This window comes from Buceros rhinoceros, unplaced genomic scaffold (assembly GCF_000710305.1).
Source record: "Buceros rhinoceros silvestris isolate BGI_N320 unplaced genomic scaffold, ASM71030v1 scaffold2625, whole genome shotgun sequence".
NCBI lineage: Eukaryota > Metazoa > Chordata > Aves > Bucerotiformes > Bucerotidae > Buceros > Buceros rhinoceros.
Window position 1 is genome coordinate 30693 of NW_010413234.1, and position 15082 is coordinate 45774.

The 15082-nt window shown below is 36.1% G+C and overlaps 1 protein-coding gene across 1 annotated transcript in view; it reads left to right on the forward strand.

The window, feature by feature from the left end:
* The window catches only part of ZFR (zinc finger RNA binding protein), a 36719-nt gene extending 22848 nt beyond the window's left edge, over window positions 1–13871 (forward strand). The window contains exons 15-22 of the mRNA XM_010136640.1: window positions 1610–1815; window positions 2035–2185; window positions 3338–3479; window positions 8356–8453; window positions 9358–9453; window positions 12426–12537; window positions 12647–12744; window positions 13509–13871. Of these exons, the coding sequence (XP_010134942.1) occupies window positions 1610–1815; window positions 2035–2185; window positions 3338–3479; window positions 8356–8453; window positions 9358–9453; window positions 12426–12537; window positions 12647–12744; window positions 13509–13688 (1083 nt within the window). The 3' untranslated portion in view covers window positions 13689–13871. The remainder of the gene's footprint in view (window positions 1–1609; window positions 1816–2034; window positions 2186–3337; window positions 3480–8355; window positions 8454–9357; window positions 9454–12425; window positions 12538–12646; window positions 12745–13508) is intronic.
* Window positions 13872–15082: the final 1211 nt, after the last annotated feature.

Consider the following 15082-nt stretch of genomic DNA (forward strand, 5'->3'; position numbering starts at 1 on the left):
AGGTTGTGTCAGCACTGAGTGGTGGGAGAAAAAGGGGCACAGTCCTGCCTGTGTGCTGTTTTTTAAGGAAGTTCCCAGGGCCCACCAGAAACCCCAGAACTAGTGAGATGGGCTGATGTCCATGGGAAGAATACACCATTGGCTGTTCAATGCGTCCATCGAAGTTAAACTAACCCTGTTTATCTTAAACCAGGACTTTACTTCCAAAGTAAGTCCACTGAAATGACAGAAGGATGCCTTAAAGACAAATACAGTTTCTTTTGAAATGCAAATCACTTTGGATTTGCCTACTGCTTTTCTTTAACTGCATTTTACAGCATTATTTATCTAATTCTGGACCAATGTATGGATAAAAAGTGGTTGTATTGTCAGTCCTAGACCATCATGGTTAGTGGTGGGTAGTTCTGTAGGTCAGTAATAAGTGCAGTACCACATGGGTTTATCCTGAATTTGTGTCATGAGCACCTTATCAATGCTCTGAAAGGTGATGGGGTGAGTGCACACTCAAAACGTTTGCAGCTGGCATAAAATTGAATCAGTTAATGTGGGGAGAATAGTTGATACCATTGAGGACAGCGCTGCCATCCAGAAGGACCTACAAAGACTGGAGGAAAGGACTTCATGGAATTCCACAAAGACCAATGTCTAATGCTGCTGTTGGGAAGGTATAATGCCCTGCCCTGAGGGGCTCTGGAGTGACAGGCTGGGTAGGAGCCCTGGTGGAAGGAATCTGGAGATCTTGGCAGCTAGCAAGCTGGCAGCAAAGAAGGTAGGTCAACAGCATCCTGGATTATATGAACAGGAGCCATAATCAGTAGATGAAGGGAAATGATCAGCTTTCATTAGACCCAAACTGCAATACTACATTCAGTTTTGGGCTTTGCAATACCTGAAAGATACTGTAAATCATAGCAAGCTCAGTGTGGGGCTACCAGGATGGTCAGGGAACTGGAATGCATGCCCTGTGAGGAGAAGCTGAGTAATCTGTGCCTGTTCTGCCTGTAGGGGAGCTTCAGTGGGACATAGTAGCCTTCTAATATGTGTGCATTATAAAGACAGTGGAGCCAGGCTCTCTACAGACATGAGAGCACAAGATACAACCAGCTTAAGATGAGACAAAAGAGGTACAGAGAGAATACAGGAGATAATTTTTTTTCACACAGTTGTTGTTTAGTCTCCATCTTTGGTGGTTTTCAGGAACCAGCTGGATAGAGCCCTTAGCAACGTGATGTGATCTTAGAGCTGAACATGGTTTCCACACGAGGTTGGACTAGAGGACCTTCTGAGGTCCCTTCCTATTTGAATTATAAAAGCTATCCTAGATACTCTATTTTGCAACGATGTGCAAGTTTCTCCCCGTTGATAGAAAGACAATAGATATTTATGTTGGGGAAATACTTTTGATCCTGGGATTTCATAATTTTGATTTTCATGTTTTTTCAGACATTCAGTGTAAGTTGTTAAGGCCACTTCAGTTCATGTTTTGTAATATTTCGGCAGTTTGAGGTTTGAATATTCTGTTGTTTAGCCACATGTATGATTTTTAGTCACATCCTTTGTGAACTTGGAAGTGTATCCAAATTTCAGAAATGCTGTTTTGTCTATTTAGCCTCTACGCCGCCCAGACTCCTCTGATGACCGCTATGTGATGACCAAACATGCAGCTATATATCCAACAGAGGAGGAACTTCAAGCAGTCCAGAAAATTGTTTCTATTACTGAGCGTGCTTTGAAACTTGTTTCTGACAACATGACCGATCATGAAAAAAGCAAGAACAAAGAGGGAGATGACAAAAAAGATGGCAGTAAAGACAGGTATTTTTTTAAATTACTTTAAAAATTACTGCCTCTGAAGTTTTTCCTTAGACTGTTATCAGTGCTTCCAGGAATTCTTTTCTGTTTGGGTTTTGATATGTTTTATGTCACTGTGACTTCAGAAGTATGTGGAATACTCCTGTTTTATTTCACTTTTCTATTTTCAGGATTAGTTTAAAAGTTTTTATATTGTTTTAAATGCAACTTTATAATTCACAGAGCTTTGAAAGGAGTCTTACGGGTAGGCGTTTTGGCTAAAGGTTTGCTACTCCGTGGAGATCGGAATGTCAATCTGGTTTTGTTATGTGCTGAGAAGCCTTCAAAGTCATTACTCAGTCGTATTGCTGAAAGTCTTCCCAAACAACTTGCAGTAAGTAGCATTTAGATTTTGGATTTGATTTTTTGTAAAATCTGTCCTCAAGTCAAATGTGTGCCATGTTTCATAGCTCAGGCTCAGTTTTTTTCCATTTTCTTAGTGTTTCTGTCTGAATCAGGGACTATGCTGCATGTTTTGCCTTCTGTATATTGTGTCCATACAAGTGTCTGGGTGTTTACACTAGCGGTGCACTATCAATTGCCATTTAACAGATTTCATTTATTTGGGAATTAGAAATGAACAGAAAAAAGACTATTATCCAGTTACCGGCAGCAACAGAGGTACAGGAAGTTTGCTGCCTGAAGGCCAAAGTTCTTCATTAATCCCAGTCTCTTTTGTACTTAGATCTTGTTTTCTATTTGTTTGTGTCAGTGCTTCTTAGTTCTGCAAGTAGTTAACTAAGTGAAATGTTCAACAGAATCGGTGGCATGGTAGAAGCTTTAGCAGGATCAGATTAATTAGAAAATAATCTTGAGTTTGCTCTTGTTTGAACTAATAGAACGGAAGAAAATGCACATCTTGGTCTGGCTTTGTAGAGAAGTCACTTTTCCCTCTAGCCTGTGGAAGAAGGTGACAGGTGCCTACAGCTTCCTTTCAAGGGTATTTAGAATTACTAAGTCTAGTCCCAAGAAGCAATTTGTTTGAAATAACCGCCTTGTTAGTTACAAGGCGGTTATTCCAAGATGCCGTCTGTTCTTAGCATGTTGTGACAGCCAAGTACAGAATGTACCTATCAGTACCCATCATTTAACTGTGAGCTTGGAGAACAGTCATTCCATCTTTGTGCCTTTTAAAGGCTCTTGTGTTCCAATGAGAAAAATGTCCAGCTGACATTTTAAGTAGCATTGAAGCTTCTATCTCAAACACTGTTAAAGTTATTGTTATGTAACTACTTGTATGTGAATTTCCTTTCTAAGCAGGTTTTTTTCGTTTGCGTGCTTGATGACCGCTGTGTATTTTCATGAACGATTTGTAAACAGTATGCAAGTACACAAACGTATCTTAATGTGTATACAGAGGTATCTGCTTCATATAATTACCTTGTGGTTCTGTCTTTCTGTTCAAAAGACTGTGCTGAAATCTGTTTTCTTTCCCATACTTTTACTGGCTATGTGCTAATAGAAATTTCTGTTTCTTGATATTTAGGTAATAAGTCCTGAGAAATACGATATCAAGTGTGCAGTCCCAGAAGCAGCAATAATTTTAAATTCGTGTGTGGAACCCAAAATGCAAGTTACTATCACACTGACATCTCCAGTCATTCGGGAGGAGAACATGAGGGAAGGAGGTTGGGAAGTTGTTAAAGATGTTATTTTTCTCTCACCCGTTTTTTAATGTTTATCTGTTCTGCTTACGATGGCGTTAAGGTCCTGGAAGGCAACATGCTGGCACGTGTATTTTATCAAAACCTTGTTTTTCAACCAGTCTTGGTAGAAAACAGTTGGTTAAAACAAATGCTTGTATGATGCATTTATTTAATTTTTAACATTAAGTCCAACCTCAGCTTTCTGGAAAAGGTACAAACTTGACTATTTTTCCTCCTCTTTTAAAATTATGTGGAAAACTAAGTATTTTATAGCGAGTGGCCATAAACTGGCTTTCTAGAGCAGTCTTGCCCTAAGAGAAAGATGCTATGGTTTTAGAAAAAACAAATCACAGGTTTCTGGGTTTAAACTGGATCAGTATTACCATCACTTAGACATTCCAAATAGCAGCACCACGTAAAATGCACTTTTATAATACTTTTCAACGGTAACAGTGCTTCTAACTTCAAAAGAAGAAGTGATTTTTTCCAGCTCTCTGAGGTTGCTCTTTGGTCTGGAGTGCTTTTTGAGTACTTGGGCTCCTGGTATTACAATCAGTCTTCTATCCAACTGGCAAACCCAAACTAGTACAATAAGAAATGGCTTTGTCGTTGAGCTGAAGCAGAAGGTGGAGCTTGTAAATGAATCTACGTTTCTGAAGTCCACAGTTTCTCTGGTGCCAGCAGTGTTGCTTTAGGGTCTGTTCTGTAACACTTTCAAAGCTCCAAAAGCTTTTAAGCCAACAAGCATGATTAATGTCTGCAGTACATTGGTTCTTTTTGTTTACGGGTCAGATAAAATTAACTTTTGTTTCCTTTTAATCCTGTATTTTCATAGTTGAAAGACACCATAGGAAACAGGGTTCTTGTGTTTGACAGTGAACCTACAAATAAGAGTCTAGCTTAACACTTCTCATATGCAGGCTGAACAAAATTGTATGTGTGTATGTATACATGTGCTTGTGTATATACGTATTTATATAAGCCACGGAGTTTTTTTTATTTCATCTCATCATTACATGTCCTCTAAAATACCTGAGGTTTTATATATTGTATTAATAAATGCCCTGTAGCTGTGCCTAGTGCATTGTAAGCAAACTGTATTAACAAAGTTGTCCTATACAATCAGAAAGAAAAATTTCAAGATGCATTCTCTGGTTTGGATGACTTCTGAAGAGTCTTTTAAGAATGCTGTTTACATGATTTTTAAGCTGTGCATATTATTCCTATCTATAAAGGCTTTGTACATGTACTGTCACACCCAACCGATTTTATTTGGTTTTTGACAGTCTTAACTGTAACATGACTCTTGTCATGACACGTCTGTGCTGAATCCAACTTAACATATTATTCGTTTACTTATCAGTAAACTCACTTAAAGTGTATTTATTTAAGAATACTTTAACTTAAAAAATTTTATTATTAAATTATATTAACCATAAACTGGAGTTAACCTTAAGCACCATGTTTATTACTGTGCAAAAGTGCAATATTGATTCCTGCCACAGTACTAAATTTCAGTGGTTTCTGGCCTAAAATTCTACCATGTGGACTAAAAATAAAATAAGCATCAGTCCCTTAATTTATGACACCTAAAGGAAACAAATCTGTATTTTTGTCTGACCCACACTTGACTTAAAATGATCACGGTACTTTATTCACTGCTGAATGCAGTACTGCCTCTAGGCAAGCAAAATCAAGTTAGATTTCTCTTCAAGACACTGAGCAGTATAAAGTGGATGTGCAGAAAAGTTCATGTTTGAAACTAGAGCAAATAGAAGACTGAATTGCAAATTATTGCAGCAAAGAAGGCCTTATTACGAAGACTGCCGCTTATTTGCTGCAGAGTAACAGTATGTGTTTGTGTTTTTCCTTACTGCAGCTTCTCATGCTCTGTGTCTTATGATGGTTTAAAGTTTTTAGCCCGCTTGGGAAGCTAGTTCAGGTGATAAGGAAGGCTTTACCGGAAGAACCAGTTTGAGTAAAGACGAGACCAAGACTTGCACATGAAGTAGAATCGTATTTGATATGTAATAATCCCATTACATGGTAAAAGGCTAAAAAAAAAATAGTGAAATAAAATTGTTAACCGCATAGCTACTGTTTCTTACAGTATTGTGCGTTTGACAGTTTACTGAATCTGATACATTTGACATGCTCTAACCCCTGCTGTGGAATCCTTCCTTCAGCAAACAAAGTGTACATACTTACAAACACAGAAATGTGTGCGTTTGTGTCTTTTTTTCCTTAGCTAACAGCCCCGGTCCAAAGCCTTCTAGCAGAGGGACTTGATTCCTGTCAGGGGTTGCTGCCAAGACATCGGAAGGATTTTTGACCAAGGTTTTCTAAAGCTCAGTGTCACACCTGCCATGCTTTACCAAGGAGGGGGTTTGGATGCATAGTCCTAGCATCTGCTGTTACTTTGTGTTGTTTTTTTTTTTTTCCTTTTCGTCTTCGTCTCTCTCCTAGAATTAAGCAGTGTTCACACTAGTCTTGAAATGGCTGACTGGGTAAAATGTATTTCACATAATAAAACTACCAAAATTGGTATACCTGTTAATTTTTAATGAAGAGGTAGTGTGGACACAGCATGTCTGACTGAAGATTAACCCCTTATATTTAGGCTAGTATTAAGTTATATAGGGTAAGAATTCATGCTTGTGTTTTGTAAATTAATTCAGGTTTTTGTCTTATCTTAACAGGGTAGTAGGTTAGGCATCAGAATTTAGCTAAATAGTCTTTAAGGGGTTAATCCTGAAATGTGAAACAGATGCAAAAATCCACAGATTGAATATTGCAAGTTTCCTTGATAGGTTTTTTTCAGTCAATGCATTGTCAGTGCAATAGGTGCCTTGGCAACTTCTGACTTTCAGAGTTTTTTCAAGGGTATTCATATGCCATATATTAGTAGCACATTTTAGATTGACATTTCCAGCACTGAGTGAGATTCGCTTCTGTGCATTTAAACTGTAATTCTTTTTAGTAAAATTATTTTCTGAAATGTAAGTTTCTCAGAGCTAGAAGTAATTGGAGTTTCAAATTATGTAATGAATTATTGTGCTGAAAGTTTGCACAGTGTCACCTATTTGCATATTGGTTTTAGAAGATAGTAAATAATTGACTGATTAGGGTACTAGGACCAACAACCCATATTTTTGTTTTTCCTCAACCTTACTTTGCCACTTTTTTCCTGCTGTGGGTTTTCTCTAAATGTACTTCTTGTCTCTTATATCCAGGTTGTACTCATTTCATCAGTTATCTTACCTGGCACCTCTCTTGTATAGGTTGGGTTTGGTTTTAGTTTTGTTCTGTTTTGTTTTAAAGGAAATACCACTTTAAATGTCTTCATTTACTCTAGAAATGCCTTGTTAGTGCAGATACTCATCTTTCCACTTTAACATATAGTCCATAAGCTTGAATATATGCGTGAGAAGATACCTGTGTTCTTCTCTGTTCTTATTTTGAAATCCTCCCCTGTTTAGCCCTGTGCAGACCAATGGAACTGTTCTGTAAAAAAATGCTCAAATCTGAATGTAGTTCTTCAGATTAAATTTAATTATTGTATTGCAAAGTTGTACCACCATGTTCGTTCATGGCTTTTTAGCTCCCTGTACAGTAGAATACTCAATTTAATTTACATTTGCGTAAAATAGGTGGTTTCAGACTGTATTTCTGCAGCATCCCTAAAAACTTATTGTTGCAGGCACATTTCAGGAGTCTCTCTTCCTCCTAATATATATATATGTATTTTATTTTATTTTATTTTCTGACTTACCTGAATTTATATCTTGCTGGTGTATCACCAGTTACACTGCCAGTATACTTTGTTACTAGTCATAATAGCCATTTTCACAACTAGTAGAACAAAGAACTTTTCAAGATGACCACTGCATCATATCTGTGCACTGTTTAAGAAACTTGAGGATACCAGTTCACATTGTTCAGTGGTTCCAGTTGCATTGCTTAAACCACTTCCAAAAGGACCTATGGTCTCTTCCTGTTTGGAAACAAAGCAGTCAGCTTGGTAATTAAGTCCTTTTCTGAACATTTAAATATACAAGATCTACTATATTCTCTTCATTTTTCAGACATTCTTCTTTGTTTTTTAAACTATTCCTTGCTTTTCTTTTTCCTGCTGCATCTTAAGTAATGCAGTTCCTCTTCAGATTCTTTCTTGCATCCTAAATGATACTGGAGCACATATATTATAGGCTGAGGAATTTTATTTATATGAGTAACAGAGAGGGTACTAGAAAGAATGGAACTATATAATATTGAAGGATATTTCACATTCCCTTAGTCAGGTTTTTAAAGCAAAATAATTTCAAGTTCAAGGTATGATATAAATAACATCATTTCTAAACATCGACTGCTTTTAAGATTTGTTAAACTTAGTTTTTCTTTTAAGAATAGTCCCAAATAATACATGACCCTTAAAATTTACAAGACAAGAAGCTAATTTTGAGTGTTTTGACTTGGTTAAAGTGGATTTTTGTGTTCCTTCTGTCTTGTGTTCTCTGTGCTGGTGCACTGTGTCCAACCATCCTTCCTTCAGTATTTAATTCTAGGGGAAATATGTTTTTCCAGTGTTAGATTAAATAAAGAAGTACTACACATTGCATAATGTGCAATGCATTTGAAAATAACCTCAGAGCTAAAGTATATAATATGCTCTTGATCTTCATACAGGGTTGATGCCCTAATCCTAATTGAATGGCTTTTGTTGAACATTTACATTTGTTGTTCAAGGGTTTAAACTTTAAATGGCATGTGTGACATTGAAGCTACTTTAAGGAAGTGTCTTGCTCACCTGGTCAAACACCCATTCCTCACTGCATTTTGCCAATTCAATCCATTTTAGATGTAACCTCGGGTATGGTGAAAGACCCACCGGACGTCTTGGACAGGCAAAAATGCCTTGACGCTCTGGCTGCTCTACGCCACGCTAAGTGGTTCCAGGTTCGGAACATCATTTTACTTTCTTCTTGTAGCCTTATGAGAGATTAGTTCAGTTGCAATATAAATGTTTAATTGTGTGAAAACACTTGGCGTTGTTCATGCTAATAATACTTAATATTTTTCTGGTCCCTAAATTTAAACGTAGAAGGTTGAGTATGGAGGAACTGCTTTATGCAGTTATTGCTCATTTGACATGATTTTTTTTTCCTGGTTATTGAGAAGGCGATGTTGAAAGCTTGACTCGCTTGGGGTGATCATATGTTGTATATTTGTTATATATTCCATAAGGCTGCAGAGTAACTTTGCTTTAAATAATGGAATACGTGTTTAAAGCTTTGTGTTTAGATTTAAGACTTTTTTTCCTATTTCTTTAAGTGCATTAATTGTAGGGAATTAAAGGTGAGAAGCAACTGTTTGGTTTAGTGACTTTGCATTCTGGCAAAGGCACAATAAAGAAACCAAACAGATTCCCTGTAGGGAATGAAAGGTGAGAAGCAACTGTTTGGTTTAGTGACTTTGCATTCTGGCAAAGGCACAATAAAGAAACCAAACAGATTCCCTTGACCTTTCAGTCTCTATACCTATTTCTTAGATCTTTATCCTTTTTATTTCTAATATAGAAAGATACTGTATTTATTGTTACAAGTGAACATACGTCAAAGTGTACAGGGGATCAAGAAATGTTATTCTTGTATAACCTGGGCACTTTGACTTCTACCACCTTAAATTACTAACCCTGTATAAAATACTGCTGTAAATGGCAGCTCATGGAATAAAGTTGTAGAATGATTTGTTTCAATCTTGTATCTGAGCTTCCATTGAACAGTGGTGTTTTAGTCTTTCAACAAGTCCTGTTTGCTGTAGGTGCTGGGATTAATTAATTTGATTTTGTATTGCTCTCAAGGCTAGAGCTAATGGTCTGCAATCCTGTGTGATTATCATACGTATTCTTCGTGACCTCTGTCAGCGGGTTCCGACTTGGTCTGATTTTCCAAGCTGGGTGAGTAATGCTCTTTTCAGTGAGTCTTCTTAATGCAGCGGATGCTGCAAGTAAAGCATAGAGAAGTGTTACAACCGTTTTAAATGTACACCTGCTCAAGAAGTAATGCAGGGTTTCGTTTGGGTTTCTTTCCCCAAAAAAATAATCCAGATTCCCTCTAAAAATTTAATCTTCTGAGGTTTTGTCAGTTTGGAGCGGGAATTGTTTTCTTTTTTTCCAAATGGAATTTTCCTATTCTTTTGTATTCTTTGTGGGTAACATTCTTATTCTAGACTTCAGCATTTTTTTCTTTCACTCTGTATGAAGAAGTCTGATTTTTTTCTAACTACTACCTACTCTGAGTTGCTCCGAGTTTACTGAAACTTATTTAAAATGTCAGCTGTGTCCATATAGTTCTCTGATAACAGAAAGGCTACTTGAAGGAATAAATCACAGTAACTCCTGTGATCATTAATATGTCCCTTCTGCGAGAACAAATACCATAGTACTGCCATACAGGCTGTGGACATGTCTCTACTAGCATTTTCACCAGAGTTGCTTAAATCTCTAGGTTTTACTGTCTTACAACTCTTAATTCTTGCTGCGAAATGTTCTTGGAGCATTCCTTTTGCATTGGCTATCTTAAATGATGCTCTCCAGAAGTGCAACTTCTGCTCCAAATATTAACAGATGTTCAGTTTGTGGATTAGATGAAGTTAATCTGAAACAAAATCTCTGAAATATGTGGAAGTAAATTTAGGTCTGACAGTTCTGTTTTACAGACCAAATCCTGTTGCACTGTGCTGCTTCCTTTGAAGTTTTGGCAGGAAGAGCACTAATAATTTTCAAGACAGTTTGAGGCGTTGGCGTTATTTCAATGAGAAATGTTTTACAGCTGTACTAAGCTTGCAGAAAACTTCATTAAATTACTTCTGATAATATTTATTGCTTCTGGAAAACATGTGGAGCAGTTATTTCTGGTTTTTAAACATTTGAAGTAAAAAAGTAATGCTGGTTTCTGTGCCACATTTCATGAAAGATACGCTGTACAAACATAGCTTAAAAGAAGTTAAATATGTAAGTGCCCTCTTAATATCACTTAATATGATACTGAGTTGCCAAAGAGCAACACTGGCATATTTTTAGAAAAGCATCCTTAGAACTATTGCAACACACAGCAGGCACGTAGATGAAGAACAAGGAATGTTGTTTCTTGTTTCTCACATAATCTGTTCTAAGGCACATCCAGAAGGGAAGAGAGGTATGAAGCAGTGCGTCAGGCCTAGTCGTGTCTCATTTCTCTCCAGAAGTGATTCCTGATCTGCTCCTGATAGCTGATACATTGTCAGTGGCACGGATCAGCGTTGAAGTCTGTGTTGTCAGGTCTTCTTTTGGCCCATTGGCAAAGTCTGACTAACAAAAACAATGGTGGAATGAAAATGGTAATTTTAAATATATGTAATTTCCATCAGTCAGAGAGGAAATTTCGTAAACTGAAGAAATACACTTTTCTGGACAGAACTTCTCCTAACCTGTATGCTAGAAGACTGTTAGAAAACAAAGAGATGACAGAGCTTTTCAAAAAGAACCTAAGTGGTTGTAAAAATAAAAGTTATTAGGAAGTCTAATATGGACATTAGTAGCACCCTCTTTATGAACCTAAAAATAAAAACTAAATTAGAAAAATTATGTCAAATTCCTACAAGTTAGAAGAAACTATACTCAAGGTTTATTTTTCAAACTTGAAATCTCGGCCTTTCATGCACATAAAACACCAGGGCATCATAATTCATGTTCTCTTAGGATTAAGTTACAGACTAGTGTATTGTTTGAGGATCCCAAAGAACTAGAGTTGAATAAACGCGAAAACATGAACTGCTTTTTTTCTTTCCTGCTGTATTTTCTTCATACTTGAAGCAAAAGTTTCATACTTGAAAAGCTAGATTACTTTTGCTAAATCTTGAGTGATGCAGTGTGGGAGTATGGAAATACCATGCTGAAGAATTGAAATTTATGAGTTAAATGAAGCTAAAATAGAAAGGAATGGGCACCCTTAGTGAAGGATTGTAATTAACACTGCGTGTAGTTACTTGCATGCATCAGAATAGGCATTTACTCCTGAAAAGTAAAAATAAAAGGCAATATTTGAATAACTGTAAGCTTGGCTGGGAGGACCAAAAAACAACCCCCCCAAAAAAAACACCAAAAAACAAGAGAGGCACATTGTCTGAGAATTAAACTTGCCAAAGAGGTAGTACTGAGACATCCATTTGAGAAAAAAATAGGGAAAGCTATTCTTTACTTTTGCGGGTATCTTATACAGGTTTTTCTGGAAAAAGTAGTGACTAATAAAGTAAACAATGGTAGTATTCACAGAAAAATACTGTATTTAAAATACAGCTAATCACTGAAAGCATTTTAACTAATATCAAATTATGTATAAATTTTAGAAAACTTGTGTATGTGTATCGTCAAGGTTTTTTTATACCAGTTTAACATCTGAGTTAGTGTTAGCCTGTATCCAGGAGAAAAGTTGCTGTGAACTTCAGTTTTGATAAACCAAAGAACGAGTAACCGCTTAAACATTAATACATCATTACATTTTTGGTGTTCTAAGTTTCTACACTCTTGGAGACAATACTTATCTTTCTATAGCATCCTGTTAATTCCATTAGGTACACTCTCTCAAAAAATGACTGGACAAGTTGTCTACTTGCATGTAGGCATGTAAATTCCTACAAAGCTTTTGAACAACTTTCGATGAGAAGCAGCATATCTAGTATCAGTACTCAGTATTAATCTTGTACTAGCTTTGTTTTTATTCATCTTTACAAAGTACTTGGTTTTATTTTCCATTTTAATTGAAAGTGTTCTTTGATGTGTAATGTTCTTCACAATTACGGATTCAGAAGTTCTGTATTGAACAACAGTAGCAGTCTTTTCTGTTTTAATCTGTCTTCTAAGCTGGCTGGCTTTTCTTACTGTTGGTCTAGGCTATGGAGCTGCTTGTGGAAAAAGCAATTAGCAGCGCTACTGGACCACAGAGTCCTGGGGATGCACTGAGAAGAGTTTTTGAGTGTATATCTTCAGGAATCATCCTTAAAGGCAAGTCACATTGATCAGTATCTGCATACTCAGGCTTAACTAATGTAAAATCTTTAGTTTGGTTGAAAGAAGGTAGAGATGTGCTACTAATTAAGCCTAACCATTGTAGGTGGTCCTGGCCTTCTGGATCCTTGTGAAAAAGATCCTTTTGATACACTTGCTGTAATGACAGATCAGCAACGAGAGGATATTACTTCGAGTGCGCAGGTAAGGAAATCTATGTGTAAAGTAACTAAATTCGGTGGCTGTTTTTTGGGGTGGTTTTTGATTTGGTTTGTGTTTTGGTTTGTTTTTTTAAGTGGAGCTATATGGTGGACATGCAATTTTCCTCTCTTAGAATACAGTGCAGTCTCCTCAGTCTTAAGCTAGGTAATAAACATGTCATAGCAGACCACATATAATAGTGTTCATGTTTGCATTAAAATTAACATATTTTCCTGAAAAGTTTGAGGCACTTCCATCTAAATATATCTGTAAAGATGTTCACTCTGCAGCAGTATGTTATTAGATTTTAAATTGCATTGGCATTTACTATTTTATAAATAAACTTGTGTAATTTTCATTTTTAATGTTTATTTAAATATTAGTAATTTTAATGTTTCTATTTACACTTACAGTATTGACCTTTCTCGCTTGCCACTTCAGAGGTTACTGCCCCTACCTCTTCATTTGATCGTTTTGCTAAAGATTACTAACACATAATGGAACATGTGACCAGCCTTGGCTGCTTAAGTGCAAGTCCAGCAGCTAAAGCACATGTACATCATTTATAAGCTAGAATTTATGTACTTGGTACAGAAACAGCAAATGCAACATATAGATTTTATTGCATTGACTTCGTTGAGAGAATAAAAAGGGGATAATGAAAGGCTAAGGATAATATCACAGTGGTCTTCATTAATTGTTTGACAAAGTACTTAAAATTGACATTTGTTTCTAACAGAAATATCTTCTTTCTACCCTTTTTCTAGTTTGCACTGAGACTCCTTGCATTCCGTCAAATACACAAAGTTTTAGGAATGGATCCATTGCCACAGATGAATCAACGCTTCAACATCCATAATAATCGTAAAAGAAGAAGGGACAGTGATGGGGTTGATGGATTTGAAGCAGAGGGGAAAAAAGACAAAAAGGATTATGATAACTTCTAAAAATGTTTGTCATCAGTGCTAAGATCAAAGGTGATAAAAAGTCCATTTGTTGCCTTGCTCGTACTTCATTCATAATAATGTCTGTTTAAAACATCCAGAACCAACTCAGAATTAGATTTAGAAGAGAACAACCTAACACTTCTGTGAGATTCTGAGTATTTTAATGGATGTACTGTACCAGACAAATTATGGATGGAAAGACTTCAAATGGAAACCCTTGTTATAGAAAAAAAAAAGTTTTCCCTCACTGCATTTTAATTGTGTTGCTAACTTTAGTAACTTTCCTTTTTTTTTGGTCTTTTTTATTAACAAGTGCATTGTCTTATCTGTATTTAATGCAGCATTTGTGCTTCTGTTGCTATGTGTATTTTGACTTTTTATTTAGAAGGTTTTTTGTTTGCCTTTGACACTAGTTGTATAAGTTACTTTGTGTTAGATAGTATAAACTGTTCCGCTCCCAATTAATATTTTACAAATTTTTTTTTTGTAAAGCGAGACTGCAGGATTATGGTTTTTTCTAAATGTGAAGGGGTTACAACACCTGATTATCCTGCCATTTGAGCGCTCAGACATAAATGTTTTTGCCAATCTTGTGGCATTTGTCTCCTTAGTGTGATATAACGGTGTAATTAAAACAAATTTGTGTTAACCTAATCAAGTTTGCTGTTAGTTGTGCATTAGCAATATAAAAGCTAATATATACAGTATGGTCTTGCAACAGTTTTAAAGCAGCTGCATAATTGATCAAAGTTTTGCATGATGTTTTTGTTCTTAATAGAAGGGCTTTTAAAATTACCACTTTAGGTTAAACGCGTAGGTCTTTGTATGATTGACTTTGTGACATAGCAAGGCCAAAAAATAACTTTCTGAATTTCTTAACATACAAACAAAAGCGGGCATTTCCCATTTAGACAAAGTTAGTCATTCTTTTCAGTCAGCTTTGTCGATACAAAATTAATGCCTCTCAGCCCTTAAAATGTATGTTTGTCATATCAGTGCCTGTGAGGTTATTCCTTATAGCTATTCCTGTATAAACTTCTGTGATTTTTTCAATAATACAAATTTTAAAAGTGAAGTATTACTGACAAAGTGAAGGTTATCAAAGGAAAAAAACCCAGAAAATTATTTGATGTGGCCATAGTGTATGCTTATGTCTCTTTCAAAAAGCTAAATATAGCAGTGGTGTAAGTAAAGTTACATCATACCGTTGATGTATGCTCTGGTACACAGGTGTGATTTGTTGTCACAGCACTACAGTGGAATACATAAAAACTAAAATTTATTAAATAACTAAAAATCATTATACACTGGAAACCGAAGTTTCACTCCTTCTGTTCAATGTGTATTATGCTTTGTGGCAAACCCATAAATCACAGATTAACATAGACTAACAT